The sequence below is a fragment of the Lolium rigidum genome, chromosome 1 (assembly GCF_022539505.1).
Source record: "Lolium rigidum isolate FL_2022 chromosome 1, APGP_CSIRO_Lrig_0.1, whole genome shotgun sequence".
Classification (NCBI taxonomy): Eukaryota; Viridiplantae; Streptophyta; class Magnoliopsida; order Poales; family Poaceae; genus Lolium; species Lolium rigidum.
In genome coordinates this window covers 155,679,892-155,698,862 of record NC_061508.1, presented here as the reverse complement: position 1 = coordinate 155,698,862, position 18,971 = coordinate 155,679,892, and the positions used below count along the sequence as shown (strand labels likewise).

General features: G+C 46.1%; 3 protein-coding genes across 3 annotated transcripts; all 3 read left to right on the top strand.

The window, feature by feature from the left end:
- The first annotated feature begins 95 nt into the window (after positions 1-95).
- LOC124652743 (26S proteasome regulatory subunit 10B homolog A-like) lies at positions 96-3,536 on the top strand. Its single transcript, XM_047191787.1, has 10 exons — positions 96-192; positions 864-983; positions 1,084-1,220; positions 1,362-1,523; positions 1,608-1,694; positions 1,778-1,864; positions 2,179-2,316; positions 2,787-2,978; positions 3,056-3,154; positions 3,249-3,536. The coding sequence occupies exons 1-10, from the start codon at positions 96-98 to the stop codon at positions 3,321-3,323; spliced, it is 1,194 nt and encodes a 397-aa protein (XP_047047743.1). The 3' UTR covers positions 3,324-3,536.
- Positions 3,537-9,434: 5,898 nt separating this feature from the next.
- On the top strand, positions 9,435-10,355 carry LOC124652731 (expansin-like A4). Its single transcript, XM_047191777.1, has one exon. The coding sequence runs from the start codon at positions 9,435-9,437 to the stop codon at positions 10,353-10,355; it is 921 nt and encodes a 306-aa protein (XP_047047733.1).
- A 2,206-nt stretch (positions 10,356-12,561) lies between these two features.
- Positions 12,562-15,949, top strand: LOC124682618 (NADH dehydrogenase [ubiquinone] 1 beta subcomplex subunit 2-like). The gene is made up of 4 exons (XM_047217267.1): positions 12,562-12,679; positions 14,400-14,445; positions 14,539-14,607; positions 15,642-15,949. Exons 1-4 carry the CDS (start codon positions 12,576-12,578, stop codon positions 15,669-15,671), a joined length of 249 nt encoding a protein of 82 aa, XP_047073223.1. The 5' UTR covers positions 12,562-12,575; the 3' UTR covers positions 15,672-15,949.
- Positions 15,950-18,971: the final 3,022 nt, after the last annotated feature.

The following is an 18,971-nucleotide window of genomic DNA, read 5'->3' as shown; positions in this document are numbered from 1 at the left end:
CCAGCTTTTAAGACCAGAGCCGGCGGAGGTCCACTCCACTTCCGCCGCGACCAACCCCCGGACAGGGGCTCTGCTTCCGGCTTCCGCCCCACGCCATGGCCGCGATCGCCGACGACCCCCGCCGCGCCGCCGTCTCCAAGTACCGCGACAGCCTCCTCAAGTGCCGCGAGCTCGAGGCCCTCCTCAGCACAGGTAAAAACCCCCTCCTCCCCCTCCGCCGCCGCAATGTCCGGCGCCGCCGCGTAAAACCTAGCCCGGCCGCCGTATGGCGCCCCCGCTCGAGGCCTTCGCTCCGATTGCCTTGCGCCCGCGGCCTCCGCTCCGATTGCGGGACGGTTTCGTCGATTCCGCCGGGGCTTCGCCTCACTTCGCTTTGGGGTTTTACGTCCCTAAAAGCCCTCGCCTTTTTCGGCGCTGGCCGCGCGCGTGGTTAGCGCCTGACGATTTTCGTAATAAAAAAATCGAATCTTTGTCTAGCTCGTAGCAGATTCGGAATCGGGTCGCGGTTCGCTCGCGGAAAGCTGCGGCCTTGCGCTGAACCTAGGGTTTCTGCGATTTGATTTCGGTGCTGCGATGGTTGGTGATTGGAATTAGATCAATGCTCTATCTACTTTTATGTTGTTCAATCCAATAGTATGATGCTAGTGCGTGATGAAGCAGCAGCCTTTTATCTGCCGATTTGCGCAAACAATTTGGTGCTGCGGTAGGACTGTTTGTCCCTTAATTTCGATGTCAGCTCAGCTCCTCTTGAGCATTTACTGCTGTGCAATCTGCTTGCTGGAGATAGATACATGTATGCATCGTGCCAGTACCAGGTTCCATTGCGTCTACTGTAAAATATCCGACCCGCTTCGCGGTTGCAGGGCGCGCGAACTTGAAGAAGGCCAAGAAGGAGTTTCAGGAGACCGAGGAGCACATCAAGGCGTTCCAGAGCACTGGCCAGATTGTGGGAGAGGTGCTGCGCCCGCTCGGCAATGACCGCTGTGAGTGTGAATGCCAGCTTCAAACCCGCTCCACCTTCGGAATCCTTTCTGTTCGGTGTTCCTCTATGCTGACCACAAGTCACTGCTCTTTCACTTGCAGACATTGTCAAGGCTAGCTCCGGCCCTCGGTACCTGACCACCTGCCGCAGCAAGCTGGACAGGGCGAAATTGACGGCGACCACGCGCGTGTGCCTTGACCCGACCACGCTCACGATCATGCGTGTGCTCCCACGTGAGGTATCGCCGTGCTTGGAAACATTTGCTATATTTGTCTGTGCAGTTAATTATGCACTAGTGCTCCACAGTTGCAATCCAGAATCAGATGTTGGTTGTTATCTGTTGAGGATGTTTTGATTTACCAATTCTACTTTCTTCCAGGTGGACCCTCTAGTGTTCAACATGATTCATGAGGACCCAGGGAATGTCAGCTTCACTGCCATTGGAGGGCTAAGTGAACAGGTCAGGGAAGTCAGGGAGACCGTCGAGCTTCCGCTCATGAACCCTGAATTGTTCATCCGAGTTGGGATTAAGCCACCCAAGGTATATTCATAAACGCATACACTCAATGTGCGGAAGCTATTAAAGTAGAGTTAATATCTGCTAACAACCGCTTCTTGGCTCCAGGGAGTGCTCCTCTACGGCCCACCTGGCACTGGGAAGACGCTGCTGGCGAGGGCTCTTGCAAGTAACATAGACGCAAACTTTATGAAGGTGCAACATATTAGTCTGCTCAACAGTTTTTCCCTTTATATGTACAACTATATGTTCTTACTAATCTGTGTTGGGTGCAATAGGTTGTCTCAAGTGCTATCATCCATAAGTACATTGGTGAAAGTGCTCGGATCATAAGGGAAATGTTTGCCTATGCACGCGATCATGAGGTAAGCGCCTCTTTCAACCTCTTCTCATTTTCATCTAAAAACGTTCTATGCTTCCATAGCCTACGTGTGAGCATTATGAAAAGCTAACTTCCGCCTTGATTTTCTCTTGTTTTGTTTATCAACAATACACGGTGTATAGCTATACTCATAGATACCAGATTGCAGTTGAAATTTATCTCCAAAACAAATATTAACAGCCATACGACATTACACAAAACCGTGCTATGTATAGAATGCCCGCCCTGCATTTGGTTTCCCAGTAGGGACGTCCCAGCTTAGTTACTAAATACTGTTGATGTTCCATCTTTACTCAGCCATGCATCATCTTTATGGATGAAATTGACGCAATTGGAGGAAGAAGATTCAGTGAGGGCTCAAGTGCTGATCGTGAGATCCAGAGGACACTCATGGAATTGCTAAACCAGTTAGATGGGTTTGATGAACTTGGAAAGGTATATTTCTATTGCTGGATTTTAGACTTTGTGCCCAAAATTAGTATTACTACTAATATTGCATTCAGACCAATATGTGTGCATGACAATTATGTTCGATGTATGTAACAACGTATGTTTAGTTATTTTATTACATGCTTGTGATCTTAACCTTTATGTCTGTGGTTAGTTATTTTCTTTCCTAAAAATATGTATAACTTAGCAATATAATTGCTGTTTGTATTCACTCCTTGCATGAACTTCCTTTCTAGTTATGGCACACATGCATTTCCTTCTTGTGGCTGCTCCCAGATGACTCATTTAGTTATTTTCTTAGCTCAAAATATGCTGAGCTTCTCAGGAAAGTAGCTGCAGTCTGTACTCACTGTTTGCATAACTTTCTTTCTACTTATGCCAAGACATGCACTTCCCTATTGCCTGGGCTTCCGGATGATCAATCTAAACATGTTCTCTTTCGTTGCTCCATCCAGGTGAAGGTGATCATGGCGACAAATCGCCCGGACGTTCTGGACCCTGCGCTCCTACGCCCTGGACGTCTGGACCGCAAGATCGAGATCCCTCTTCCCAATGAGCAATCGAGGCAGGAAATCCTCAAGATCCACGCAGCAGGGATGGCCAAGCATGGCGAGATTGACTATGAAGCTGTCGCCAAGCTAGCAGTGGTGAGTTCTTCGTCTTACCTACCCAAAAGCCCACGTCGCACTGGAACTTTTTCATTCTGAACCCTTGGTCGTTCCAGGGATTCAATGCTGCCGACATGCGCAATGTTTGCACGGAGGCTGGCATGGCGGCGATTCGGGTGGAGCGTGACTATGCCATCAATGAGGACTTTATGCAGGTGCGTCGTGTTTCTCCAGCCCTTTCCTTGTCGGTGTGAACATTGGTGGTGTTCGTCGAATGCATCTCAATTTATACTATATGGGTGTTTGCAGGCGGTGAGGAAGCTCACAGACGCAAAGAAGCTGGAGTCCAGCGCTGACTACAAGGCGGACTTTGGCAAGGACTAGAGGATGATGGGGTGGATTAATTAACCCAGCTGAACTGATCCTTTTTTGACGCAGCAATTAGATATTTATCGACCTGTGCATTTCGGACTAGGAAACTATGGGCTGTATGACCCAGATGTCACCCTAATTCTGGTATGCGGTACTGATCATTCGGGCCTGGGCCACAATGTTGTAGAATCTATCTACACACTTGTGGTGCACCCAGGATGTTGATATGGCGTTGGAATGGAACTTGATTAATCCTCACCTATCCTAGTTTGTTTGCATGTTCCTTACTAGCCATCACATAGTTTCCTGATCAGCGTATGTAATGGAGGGTTTTAGACTGGAATGGTATGCTGATTCCCTCGTTGAAATGTACTGTCTACGGCTTGAGATATCTGATGTTGCCTTGTTTTCTGCCCCTTGTGTGCTGCGTGTCGTTCCAGGGTCTACATTACTTGCATTTTCATTTGCAACAGGTAAAAAGAAATGATTTGTGCAACTTGTCAATTTATCTTTTGGAAGAAATAACATTTGATTTGGGCTGGCTGTTTTCCTATTCGGAGGAATCGGCTCTACCAGGAGAAGTATCAAACCAGCGATGTTATCAAATGATGATTGCAGATTACTTCTTCAAATGATGGTTTTTGTATGATTAATCAAGGAGATATATTCTCCAACTACCATGAGAAACTTGTTTATGCCAGTTTTTAGCAGCTAGATCAGGTAGCATCTTCTGTATCATGGCGGACACGTTGTACTACTTGGGATCCAAATCACATCCTACTATTTGTAGGCACATATTTGTGACCGTATACATGGACATGTGACGTCATAGTGCAAGTGGTGCGTGCCCCATGGTTTTGATTCCATCATGTCGGCTCTTGACCACACTAGCAACCAGCTATCAGTACATAGTATGAGTGGCCACTTACGCTTGAGAGACAATTGTGGCCATACACGAATGGGACATGTACAGTGGGTGGGTGAGCAAGAACTAGTCTTATGTACATCTTCGTAAAATAAAATGTGTATACATTCATAGAAATACTAGTGCAGTATATAAGTATATAACTAACTTAATTTGCTAACATTGTTCTGTGCGCATCTGTGCAAAACCATGAGAATTAACAGGGAAAAATATGCGTGGTCGCTGCCCCCTCCCACCCAAAAAAAAAACTTTAGCCAGATCTCCCGATATATCTTCATGGGTTAACTTACCCCTTCAATCCAATTAATCATATATTTTCTGAGAAGCGGACAGTCGAACTGCCATCCGATTCGATAGAAGAAGAGTTTTAATTACAGAAGATCCGAGTGAGTGCGGACTGAATGACAAGAAAAAACAAATAAAAAAGCAAAGCCACTAGGCTAAAATTCCATCTCCGGGATCCTGGGTGTGCGCGTACGCTCTCTAGGCAATGTCCTCCTTGACAAGAGCCACCATTGGCTGCAATGCGGTGTTCTGAAACACCCGCCCGTTTCTCTCCTTCCACGCTCCCAACATGGAGTAGATGATCGCACTGCTAGCCTCCGGCTTCTTCTCCTTTGGAAGGTGGGGAGATCGTCTCATTCCACCAATCGTTAAGCAACTTCCCGCCTGGAGGCAATAGGACGCTGAAGGTGCCATATTCCAAGTGAAGATTTGTTATCACGGCGGTCAAGAAGTGGCAATCAAAGGTGAGGCGTGGCACCGACTCATGGTAGACATGGCACAACTTGTAGATCGGGTCATGGGGCTAACCCTGGAGCGCCAGATTATTGTGTGTGAGTGCCTTACCATGCAGAGCTATCCACATGCGAAGAATCTGCATTTGGCCTGGCATGGCCCTTGGAGAACTTGGCCGCGGAAGTAAGCACAAGATCACGTAAACTGGTAGCGATAAGCAGAAGTATTTGCATAATTACGTATCATGGGTCCCGCAACCATGTACACTTGCCACACACAGAACACCATTTACCCCATTTACACTTGCACGTCAGCACTGACATAAGTGTAGCTTGGAACAGAAACATTCCAGCACGTATGTACGCTCAGGCCTGTGTACACTTGCAGTTATAGTATACTTACTAGTACAAACATACTACTATATAACAAGAACATTCCTGCACGTACATACTGCAGTGGACTTAATTCATTTTTGGGGGTTGGTGTTTTGGATATTCAAGCACCAAATCTGCCAGGAGCAATATCAAGCCAAAGTGCCATTATATTATTTTCAAACAAATATAGATCGTACTAGTAGCCTGTGGTGGTTACAACTTGCAAACCGTATCAAGGATGACCCTCCAGCTGCCTTGTGCGATTAAATTGTTGTGGTAGGTACTACGTATAGTTTTTCTCATTAGCACATGGATTACATGCCCGATATATGGCATATTGGCATGCACGTCGGCTGATCTTGTTGATTCGCTTCCAGCTTTGCTTAGTTTCTTATTAACATTCCAACTCTGAAGATGGATCTAGTTGATTAAATTTTGAACTGAACACAAATGTTGTGTCCAAGCTCAAAATCTCCACAGCATGGTCGGACATTCACGAGAAGCGAAAATAGATGGCACTTGGACAAGACGATTTTTTTCTATTTTTAGGATAAAATATAGTCCCTCTACCAAGGAAACGATATTTTAGATTTGTATAAATTTAGATGTATCTACACACTAATCTCTCCTGTTATTCTACAAAGCAGCCACCGCCTCTTAGCGCCTCCACCATACTTTGGTTTCCCCTCCTCCGTCCGGCCTCGTCGGTGTCAGGAGGGGTGGGAAACCTAATCTATGCATGGAGTTTTTAATAAAAATAGTCTTCCTAAGTTAGGGTTTTGGTAGTCATCGTTTTTTGGCCTCCATCTCAATGGAGATGATATCTTCTACAATAAGTGACCTTCAACCCTTTGTTCGATGATGAGATTTTCTTCCCGTTGTCAATGATGGTGTCAGAAGATTATAATTTTCTAGGTATGTGTCTTCAGATCTTTCTTCGCGAGATTGATTTTGGATATTTTCTCATGATTACCGCAAGGGGGGGGGGTCCTCACAATATTTATATCGGCTGTTACGCCCTCAACAATGGTGACTCGTACCGTCGGCTCTGCCGACATCGACCAAGTTGTTCGGTTATTTTTCCCTGACATACAAGTACTCTTGTCGATGTTGATTGACTACTTTAATGGTTACGCGCGTGCACATAGTCGTGGCATTGCGGCTCAAAAAATTATGGGGGAACCTTCGTTTGTATTTACATGTGTATGGTTTGATACTACCTTCGGAAAATTACAGGATTGTGTCATGAAAAAAGATCTAAAAGTTATGTTCTTTTTTTAGATTTTATTTTGCAATCGTTGGAGGCAGATCGTGTATTTGTACCATATACTATTTGGTGCTACGAAATACATGTGGTATGGATTGTCAAGAAAAAAAAAAGGCATATCTAAATCATATTTTTATGGACTGAGGAAGTATTATAAAAACACTATTAATTGTGAAACACATTAATTTGTTGCTCCAGGATGTAATGTTTGCCTTGACCCGTATGCAGGGGTGGCAAATGAATGCACCATTAGTGTCAGGGTAGTGTCACGCGTGTGATGGACACGGCTAAGCTAGTGGGCGAGTGAGTGATTGGCGATTGATAGCTGAGTGTCGTCATCGTCGTTTCGGAGGCCGGCGGGTCCAAATTAGTCGGAAAGATTCCTTCGTGCTTGCAGTCTTCTTCCGTTCCGGCGCGGTCCCACACCGGCACTCTGGAGCTGTTCATACTTAGCCCGTGTGTGTATGTACTTGTAGCGTAGTGTAGCTAGGGTAGGTGTCCACCACCTACATGCAACAACAAGATCGACCCTGCTTGGATCAAAAACAGCGGTTTAACTAACTTAGAGTTACTACATCATAAGATTTACACCGTGATTCGTCCACTTGAGCAGCATTTTTTCAGTTGTAAATTGGGTTACAACCAAAAAAAATCAGTTGCATGTGAGGTCGCAACTAAGAAAATTGCTTTTATATCATTACTTTGCTTCATGTTCGTGCTCATGGTGAGTTGAAACATGTATAGTTTGCAACTGAGATTCGATGATGTTATCTAACTGAACTAAGTTAGTTCTCGGTCGATTGAGAACTAATCACACCCCAAAAAAGAGGTTGGTCTAAATAACCAAATATAATGCGTATTGTGTTTATAAAGAAACATGCTTTTATAGAAACTCAATTCAGCTCCCGGATTCATATGCTCCCCCTAACAAAAAAATATGTTTTGAAATATTGAAAAAATTTAACAAAAAATTCTACATGTATATCTCCGTAGTTTATGTAACGTTTGTCAAGTTTCTCGAGGAACTACTATTTTTTGTGGTCTATGTAAAAAAGAGAAAAATTATCTTATGAAAAACCTTATTTCTAGAATTGATATTGAGTTTATCTTTTTTACACATGCCACACGCCAAGTCAAATTTTCATAAAATAACTTTGTGAACGCGTAGCACGTGAAGATGTATGTGCGATTTTTTCGTTTCAATTTTTTTGAAATTTCAAAATGTGTTCAACATGTATTTGAAAATAAAGCTCCCCTGTGCCAAAACATCACTCCCGCATCACAACCCTCCGATAAATAAGATGAATGTAACATAGGGCATAACAAATATAAACACTTTTCTTATCTATGGTATGATTGCTTTCCCATTTCCTTGTTTTCTGCCATCTTGAAATAGCCGTTATTGTCCGGAAAGTCCAAATGTAGCCCGAGCTACACGGCTCTTTTTTTTTAAACAAAATGCGAATTCAACATTTTGAAGTTTGAAAAATTCTGAAAAAATTTCTTGGTGTAGACAATGATGTACTCTACTACTGTGCAAAATCTCAGGATAAAATACATTATATTCGAGGGTACAAAAAATAACAATTTCTGACAATATTTGGAGGTTTCAAAATCTGTACTGTCACTTATTCAGATCCACGGATTTGTGAATTTTGTACAGCCCAAAATACATAGTTTTTCGTATTGCTTTGTTTCACTATGATAGAGTACAACATTATCTATCTCAAGAATTTTTTTTCATATTTTTTGAAATGATAAAATGCTATTTTTGAAATTTTGAAAAAAACAGGCTACATGTAGCTCGAGCTACAGAATGCCGCGCATTATTGTTTTCTTATTTACCTTTCGACGAGTGATTCTTGGTTGCGGGTCCATTAGTTTTACAAAACCAAATTTCGACACTTTACAACCTCAATTGGTTGTGCGGAAGGAACCCGAAGTGGTGGGGACATAGCAGACCTTGAGAGACAAATATAGTATCTCTAGCAGATACCGCAATAATGCGGAATCGCAAAATGCGGATTCAATAAACCACATGGCACTTTTGCGGGGCGAAAATCACCGCGACGAAAGAGAACCCACATACTAGTAATAATAATATGAGATGGAGTGAATTACTTGCTTGTGTGTAGTTAAGTTCAATACCAACATCTACGTCAAAAAAAGAGTTCAATAGTTACCAACATCGAAACAAACAAGTCACCAAAGCATCTAAAATAAGTGAACTTGCATACTGAAACGCTTATATATATACACGTGTAACTAGACTAAATCCAACCAAAACCTTGACAACTAATTTAGAACAAAGAGAGTATGCATGATCGACGACTATACTAGGTTTTGTCGCGTAAGACATCGAGCAACAAACGGTGGTTAGTCTAAGATAAATTCGCAAAGACAATACCCGTGCATGCATGAACGTTCCAATCAAGCTATTCACGGGTGTCCTGGTCAAGGTAAAAATGGCGGCCATCTCGTCTCTATACAGCGACATGCACAACCACCGATGGATGGATCCATGGTGCATGTCGCGGTCGGACACGACGCTCTTTCTCCGGCGGCCGTTCCTGCGGCGCTCTCGGCCAAAGTCTCGCGCGCGCACTCGCCAGCGCGCGTGTGCGAGAGAGATACCCGTGATCGTATCCGTTTGATTTTATTCCTCCAACCTTCTTCAGTTCTTCTTCTTCATGCCGCCCACGTCTGCTTGAGACCATATATCAGCATCCCTCCGGCCTCTCAAACCTCAACCGCCTTATCCATCGACCGGCAGTGCAGAACTAGCCATCACATTTCTACCATTTCCATCTGATAACGCCATGGCCGCCGTGCCGCAGCGGCAGCACCTGTTTCTGATCCTCGCTCTCGCCGCGGCCGTCGTCCTTCCACAGGTGGCCTCGGCCTCCTCCTACCGCTGCGGCTGGTGTCCGCGTCGCTCCACCGCCTCCCTCCTCCCTCCCGACGCCGGCGCCATCACCGGCGCCTCCTGCGGATACGGCCCGGAGACGGTAGCATCGGAGCTCACCGACGCGGGGTTCCACATTGCCGCCGTCAGCGCCGGCTTCTTCCGCGACGGCCGAGCCTGCGGCGCGTGCTACCAGCTGAGGTGCAGGGGACGCACGGCCTGCGCGGAGGACGGCGTCAAAGTCGTGGTCGTCGCCGACGCGCCGGACACGAACGTTACAGGCGACGGTGGGTTCATGCTCACCAGGGACGCCTTCGCCGCCTTGACCAACCGCGGCGGCGATCTCCTCGCGCGCCAGGACGACGACGACGCGACCATCGACATCGACTTCAGAAGGATACCGTGCGCGTACAGGGACAAGAACCTGTCGGTCCGAGTGGACGAGGCGAGCGTCAGGAGCCGCGGCCGCCTCGTCCTCCGGTTCCTCTACCAGGGCGGGCAGACCGACATCGCCGCCGTCGAGGTGGCCCAGGCGGTGAACCTTGACGCTGAGCCGTCGCCGGCGTCGATGTGGCGGTACATGACGCGGCGCGAGGGGTCGCCGGGGGTGTGGAGCACGTCCCGCGCGCCGGCCGGCCCGCTCCGTTTCAGGGTCGTGGTGACCGCCGGATCAGGCGGCAAGTGGCTGCAGTCCGCCGGTGCGGTGCTGCCCGCGGAGTGGGCGCCCGGCGGGGTCTACGACACGGGGCTCCGCGTCGCCGACGTTGCAGCCAGCACATGCGGCGGCGCCTCCTGCGGCTTCGCCGACGAGAGCGGCGACAAGGAGCTCCGATGACACACGCTTGCACGGCGTGACGTCTAATCGACGGTACGATTGGAGCATGCACGGACGCCAATGGCGGCGGTTCCTGCACCGGCCGGCCACCGGCAACACCACCGGAGGTCCCGCGAGCTGCTGCATGTACACTGTACAGAGACGTGTACGTGCCAGCGCGCGTCTACGTACATGCATGCATGTGTGGCGCGCGCATGATCACCGTCGACGGCCGAATTACAGTTAGGACAAAGTTCCCGTGTCTGGCTCTAGACCGGGGAGGTTGGCACTTAGCGTCACGTGTGGCGGGAAAGAAGTTAGTGCAGCATGTACATAGCTTGTTTTGGTCTTGGAATCACATGACAGCGTTGCTGTTTCTGCTGCTAGCTGCTCGTCTTCTTCTTCCTGAATCCTCAACATTATTGATCGAACGTTGGATGCACGTACGTACACGCCGATTGGTTAAGTGATTGCCGACTGAGTTATGCATGGGGCATTTTATTATCTTGTCGACGATGGTTGTCGACGACTGGGAAATCATTGCGGTGATGATAATGGAGTAGACCAGAAACATTTTTCGTGCGTCGTATACTCCCTTCGTTTCATGTTAGTTGTCATGCCGTATAAAAATGGTTCTCCTCCACATATTATGAATGGATAGCTTCTTGTCATTTTTTTTATTCTTCTTTTGTGGTGATGATAATGGAGGAGATCAGAAACATTTTTTGTGCATCCTATGCTTCCTCCGTTTCATATTAGTCTGTCACGACACAAAAAAAAAGTATCTGCTCCACCTATGATACATTTGAGTAAGCGATAAATAATATGCAGTAGGAGTATTTTGAAAGAAAAGCTATGATCGAGAAAAGGTCCAGCGATGTAATTGTAGTTTTGATTTTTCCGCTTGGAGTTTCAAAGTTGAGAAAGAATTCTTAGAAGACAATACTCCTCGTCTTCGCATTGTTGCTTCTGTTGCTGCTCGTCTTCTTCTTGGAATAGTTTGACAGGGGAGCATTATTTGTTGATAGTACGTTCGGTGCATGTTAACTATTATGCCGACTAACTCATCTTTTTTTTATCATGTCGACGACGGTTGTCCATGACTAATAAAACATAGTGTTGATGGAAGTGAAACATCTTGTGCTGTATATGTGTGAAAGAAAAGCTAACGCCATAGAAAAGGTCTGGGGATGAAATTGTAGTTTTGAAGTCGATAAGGAATTCTTAGAACACAATACTTTTGATCTCTGATGAACAACAAACTTATAAAATACTAGTAATAAAATCAAAATAATGAGTCATAGACCATGCATCCTCTATGTGCATGCCACATTTGAAATTTAAGCACAAAAGTATGAAACATGGGCAAAAGAAACAAGATACCTCATGATTCATGAAGAGTACAAGCTATGCGATTCTCATTGTGCAAGTTCCAATTCCTCATTTTTTGTGTGTGGAGGCCTCTTGCGATCGAACCTTTTCTTGTAATTATGCAAAAGGTTATGTTCAAGTCGATATGTATGTACATGATTAATTATAAATTTTCTGTAACTTAGAAACGTAATTTTTTGCCGAATTGGAAACTTGGGTTCTGGTAATCCCATGACCATCCGTGTATTTCACTTTTGAAGTTGGCCTTGTCTAGCTTCATCATTTGCATCATGACTCATCATTCATCGCATGAAAGAGATAAATGAAGATATCATGTTGCGGGAGTCAACGTAGTCCACAACATATGTAAAAATAAAAAATTCTCGAATAACAAACCTTAAACCCTCAAAGTTTCTGAAAAAGAACACGGAGCATCCATCCCACGCCGATAGATGAGAACCTAAGAGTGTTGAATGCGTCGTGAGCGATTTGTGTTACTCCCGCTGGCCCCAAATAGGTGGTGTATAAATTTGGTCAGAAACTCAGTCCTAACTAACTTGACAAGAACTTTTTGTAGACCAAGAAAAAAAAGTACATTTTTTCAGTGTAATATTTTTTTTGTCAATACTTTGTGGGCCCAAGGTGGGCCTGCATTTTCTGCTGATGAGAACTTTGGGCCTGCAAATCTGGAATCATACGCGGGCTTAGCTAGACAAGGCTGGCCCATGTTCATGTCTTGGGCCAATACACACATACTGCGCCAGCGAGTGAGCCAGATCCATCGGCGCACACACAGGCGCAGACTCTCTCCACCAGACCCAGCGAGGCGACACCGGCGGAGAGGAAGAAGGGAGGACGACGGCGGCGGCGATGGCCGGCGGCGCGCACGGCGGCACGACCTACAAGGGCTACACCATCCCCCACAACAAGCGCTGGCACACCGTCGTCGGCAAGGGCCTCTGCGCCACCATGTGGTACCTAACTCCTCGATCCCCTTTCCGTCCTCTCCTCCGCGACCCCCCGATGCTCCTCTGCGGATCGATTTCCTCTAGATTATGGCAGATTGGGCCGCGAACATCTTTGATCCGATCAGCGGGTTCTGTTTGCTCCGAGGTTATGCGTAGGGGGATCTAGAGCGGGGCCTCGGACGCGTGCTGTTCATCCGATCTGGTTCTGTCCTGCCCATGCGTTTTGCTGTCGTCGGCGCAGCGGCGACCTCTAGCAAATGTACTTGCAGAGTGGAGAGCGAGTTTCACATGGATTGGTTCAAATTTAGGTCTTTAGGTGCTTACTGTAGGTATGCGATTGCACCACTTCAGTGGATTTTGCTGCGCTGTTCTTGACTACACATTAAGAAGAAGCTCTCATCTTTGACCATAGTGGCTTACTAGTTACTGTGAAGTGTATAAAGTTCGATCGATTCCAACCTTATGCAGCTATTAACCATGCGAGTATAGAACAATGAGGAAAGTAGATGGTGGACATCTGTCCAGGTCAGGGGTGCGCCTTCAGTATGAAAATGTAGTGTTGAGCATTAACTTCGAACATTATAGATTTGATTTGGGAACGCTCTGTATCACCTCTCGTGTTTGCTCCTGGGGACCTCTGGCGGGAGACACTCGGACACGTACTATTTATCCGATCTGGTTCTGTCCTGGCCATGCGGTTTGCTGGCTACTGTGTCGTGGGCGCAGTGGCGGCTTCCTAGCAAATGTACTGTCGAGTAGAGAGGGAGTTTCATAGGGAGCTGTTCAAATTTAGGTCTCTCGGTTCGTCTGTAGTTATGCAGCTGCAACCACGCAAGTGGAGAACAGACTAATAGGCTGCTCCACAGACTAATCGGCGTCTTTCTATTCATCAATTTAACACCATTACTGCTCAAAATGAACTAGAGTGTCATATAGGCCAAGATATTTTGACGAAGAGTCAAATAAGGAAGAACAAGTTTTGAAGTGTCAAATAGGGAATCATATTTTGATGTAATGTCAAATAAGGAATTCTCTCGCAAAACAGCCTGATCCTCGAAAATGACCGGGGTTATCCGATTCCGTGCTGTTTTCTGGTATCTGCTAGGGTTGCTCTTATGACCTCCTGTCAATGGAAAATGATGTAACGGCATATATCCTTAGGTTTTTTTTGTGTTTTCATTTACATAACACTTGGAATCTGAAATATGCCTAACCATTCACTTGGAATCTCAAATATGCCAAATCATTTAACTTGCAACTAAATGAAAAATACTGATAGTTGAGGAAATTCCCAGATCAATATTGGCACCACAGCGGTGCAGCCACAGTAAGTATGAATCAAGAATGCCATGATTTCAGAGATGAGAGACACACGGTCCGACAAAGATGCATGGTAGCAAAGTCTTCAGATGTAGTCACTGTTTTTCTGATTTCTTCTAACTCATCAAGGCATTTACTGTATCTATTTAGCTTCTGCATGAATACGTTACCATGAGTAATATGTTCACTTTATTATTTGATTCAATAACTGTAAAAACACTAAACTTGATTGTTTTTTGTAAAGCTGGAGCTTGACATCCCTGATTTATGTTGATTGCGTCTATGGTTCTGTGATTTTAAGCTTACCCAAGTATAGTTTTCCTTAGATATATAATCAGTTCCGGTTATTCTAACAGCACACTTTTGCTGTATTTTCACCTTCATAACCAAAGGTTGCTGTCTACAGGTTTTGGATTTTCTACAGAGCTAAGCAGGACGGTGCTGTGCTCTTGGTAATTCTCCATTATGTTCAATTTTGCTGCTTCCACTCTGCTGATGGTCTTGGTTTACTTGCGCACATGTTTTATAGTTACTGATGTTTTCAGGGTCTGCGCCATCCTTGGGATGGGCACGACGATCATTCACATGGTCATGGACATGCACATGAGCATGAGGTATTAGCTTCAGACTACATCCTGTAGTTGTAAAATTCATATAGCTCTTTGGTTGCAACCGAAAAGATTTCTGCTGCTTGATTCCTGTTCTTGTTAGTAGTCTGTTTGTCATCTTACCTGACCTCTCTTCTATGTTGCTATTTAGTTTCTTTCCAGTCTGCAATGTTTTATCAAGTTTGTCCTCTTCTTGACAGGTAGTCACAACTTAGAAAAGCACATCTAGTACTGTCGGAGATGCATAATCATTTCAATTACATGATTGTGTATCACTAATTGACATACTATGCTGATATGTGCCGGAAATCAGCTAGAGGTACCAGCTGGTAACTCTGCCGATGTTGCTAGGTCTTGTTAGATAGATAGTTGATAAGCTGAGCCCGCTGTTACATGCATGCTCATTTCCTGCCTCCTAAAACCTGCATTTGGAAAATGCCATGTTGTATTGTGACAACAACAAACAGCTATTGCTGGTGTTCTAGGCGTGTTAAATATGATTGCTACTAGCATGCCTTGTGCTTGTTGTACAGGATAAGGCAATGCAATGCTTTTTATTTCTCGTTGTACAGAATAAGGCAACATAGAAACTCTGTCTTGATGGAGTCTCTTTCCAGTATGCAACTGTTATCAAGTTCTTAGACTTGTTGATAGGTCATGACTTTGAAAAGCGGGGCTAGTACGTGTCCGAGTTGCATAATCATTACAGTGGCATCTTTGTGGTACTTAAATTAGTGACGGATCACTAGTTGACATACTACGTTTATGTGTGTCAGAAATCAGCTTGTTCTTGCTTTAGATAGCTGTTGCATGCATCATATTTTTATGTCAGGCTCATTTCCTTCTAAAACCTGCATTTAGAAAATGGCATGTCTCAATTGTGTCAGGCAGTGTTCTATACTTGTACTGTTTGCTACTACTATTAGCAAGTCCAGGGCAAGCCAATGCAATCCCTTTTCGCTTTTGAGAAGACAAGCATAAGATGGAACAATTGCTTACCTCGCTGCTGTGAACTGATGTACCCTATTTCTTTTGCACAGGCCTCTTCGTCATCATCGCCATCTCATTGAGCGGCTGCTGCTTCACGTGTTTCAGCAAGACTCCGCTAATAAAGAAAGCACACCGTAATATTTCACCCATGTTTCCTACTTTCTTCTACCACACAAACTGGCTTTATTAGTGTGATGCTTGATTATATGTACTTGTACTCGCTTTGGAGCTGGCCTCGGCTGGAAGGCAATGCTGCGAGGAACAGTTCTTTTTATGTGTTGATTATTACCAATGTTACATGACAAAAAAACACTTCTCACAAGTGTGGTTGCAAAACAAACATGGGCTAATTCAGTTAGACTTGTTTAACTTGTGTGGTAAAATGTGGCAACTTTAAATGCCTCAGTAGTGTTTGAGTTGGAGTACGTCATGCCGTGTCCGAGTACAGTTTGGAAAGGATATCCTGGTTGATTCAACGTTAGTCTAGTAGCAGCAGAGTTCGATTAGGACTCAGTAATAATACAAGCGATCGAGTATGGTATAGTTAGCTAGAGTTTGTATAGGACACGTGGAGCTGGTCGTGACGTGCATATAAGTACATAAAAACGACAAGGCACGATCAGGTGATTTCTGTATTGGGACATCCCAAGACTTCGCTAGTCCAATCGATCGGCCTGCTACGACGCGTCCCTGCACCGAAACCTCTCACCGGTCGATGAAAGGCCACTCCGACGAGATCACCCGCCTCGCTGCCGCCTGCGACATGCGGCGGAGCTCCCAGGCCCCAAAAGACGACGACATTGCCTGCCTCGTCGCCGCCTGCGACATGCGGCGGCGCTCCCAGGTTCCACGAGATGGCAGTCGCTGGTCAAAGCTCCCTAAGGACGTCCTGGATGAGGTCATTTGCCGCCTCCCGTCCCTCCGCGCCCGCCTCGACTTTGCCGCCGTCTGCCGCCACTGGCACGACGCAGAGCGGCAACACCTGCCATACTCCGTGCCCAAGATCTGCCTAGCGCTCCCAGACGGAAGCTTCTTCACCTTCCGGCACGGCTCCTCCTCCGTCTTGATGCCCCGAGATGCCAGCTTATCTTGCGGCCCCTACCGTGGTGCTTCCGGCAGCCAACTTCTGTGTGACACCGACGACCGCGGCGTGTACAGCCTGGTGAACCCTTTCATTCTGACAAGAAAGAGGCGGCTCCCTGTCCCGTCTGGCATTCGCCTCCACGAGGAGGACGAGCCGGCTCCCGAGGGAGGCTACTTTACCGAGGAGATGCCCGTGCGAAAGCTGGTGGTGTGCCCGGAAGGCGGCCTCCTCGCGGCCATCATCGGCCACGAGCGTTCCGCGAGGGTCGCGCTCTGTGTGCCGGAGGCTGCGTGGTGGTGGTCGCTCAGCGCGGGGGACCCATGGCGCTGGTATGCCGACATGGTCTTCTTCGACGGGAAGCTCTACGCGCTCACCAACAATATGGACCTGCTCGCCTTGGAGGTCGGCTATGAGAACGAGAGTGGCCAGCCAAGGATCGCCCATGTTGAGCGTGTCATCGACGGCGCTGACTGCAGCTACGGCTTACAAGAGTACACCCGAATGCGATACCTCGTGGTCAGGCCGGGCGGTCAAGGGCTGCTCATGGTCTGCAGGATAATGCTAGATTATGGCTCGACTACACACGAGTTTGCGGTGTTCCAGGTGGACCTCCAGTTGTCCCAGTGGGTCCGGGTAGAAAGCCTGGGCAGCCGCGAGGCGCTCTTTGTCAGCCGATTGTGCTCCAAGGCTGTGCGTGCAGATCGACACGGGGTACCCGGTGACCAGATCTTCTTCCTGGATGATTTCGCTGGAATGGAAGGACCGGGACTACCTTTGTGCGATGGCTTGGCTAACGTGTATGACATGAAGGACGGGAACATTAGCGAGCTGCTGCCATCGCACTCGCATGGAGCTGTGCCGGCGACATGGCTCTTCCACGAGGATGTTGACATGAAGGAGTGAGCGCACATGAATACCTTGGGATCATGAATGAATTTAGTGTCTTCGAGTAAGATCTTTTTTTTGTTAGTGCACCGGAAAGGAGTAGTGGCACCAAATACCTATCTACAGTGTTTTAGTTAAAATTTAGGCTGCCGAATCTATGTGTTACGGTTTGCACATTGACAAGACTACTGATTTTCATCCATAGGGCTTTTTTATTAGGTATAAATTCATGTTTTACTATTACATTTTTTCATAACTTCACACGTCAACTCCAAACCGAAATTGTTGTAAATAATTACCTTTCAGTTGATTTTGAACGATAAACCATATTGTGGAGACACCAATGGCAGTTACAGGTGGCTGCTACTTAGAGCATGAGTCTCAAAGGCTGCTCCTTGTTGGAGTTTCCTGGATGACGCTTTTGTCCAAGTGGGGGCGGGGTTCAGCCGGTCAGTAGCTGACTTCTTCCTGGCACAATGAGGCTAGTCATTCACATACTAAATTAGTACATCTACATGTGCTATTGCATCCTTACGTTTTGGTGATAATTATATTTTGATGGTGTGTATTGTTAATTGATTAAATCCTAAAGACCGTTTTACACAAAAGCTAATTCAGTTTTTATAATGTGCATCGACCAACTGATCAAATCTTTAAGAGAAGTCAATACAGGACCACTCACATGATCACAACCTATGGAAACAAGTGAACAAAATATAATTTTAGTCCCCATAAAAACTTAGCAAGGATATGTAAGACACAATTTTTCCACATTGTTGTGATTCGTAGCATAAATTATTATGAAGCAACATTCGTGATGCTCCTTTTAGCAGGTTCATGGAGAACGAGGCTCTAGATCTTGTTGTCAGATCATATGTGGGTCTTCTTGCCTTGTTTCTATGCAGTGTCAAAATCATGGACATTCGCCAGAGTGCCACCACGGTAACTAGGGAGCTATAACCTAGTCGGATCTCAACATTCTCTTGGACATAGACGATGTTGAGACAATGAAACTTTCCGTCGTGGTTCATGACCAAGAGGACATGCCACATCAACATCCTTATCGTACCTGATGTGGGTGTAACCCTACGGGTACTCGATATTGGCATACTCAATGCAAATTATGAAGATGAACCAGCACAAGGACTCGACGAGCTGGACCCACAAGGAATATCAACTTGGACTACAAGGAAAGAAGACTCCAATACGAATCCTACTAGGACTCTTGTAAACCCTAGCTTGGCTGATATATAAAGCCAGGCAGGGGCACCCCTTAGACGGGCATATTCATAAACATAAATCATAGAGGCGACACGCCTAGACACCACAACCCGCAGATTAGAACTAGACTAGATATAACAACTCCGCCTAAGGCGGCCCCCTGTACACATATATTCATATAGTGGATTGC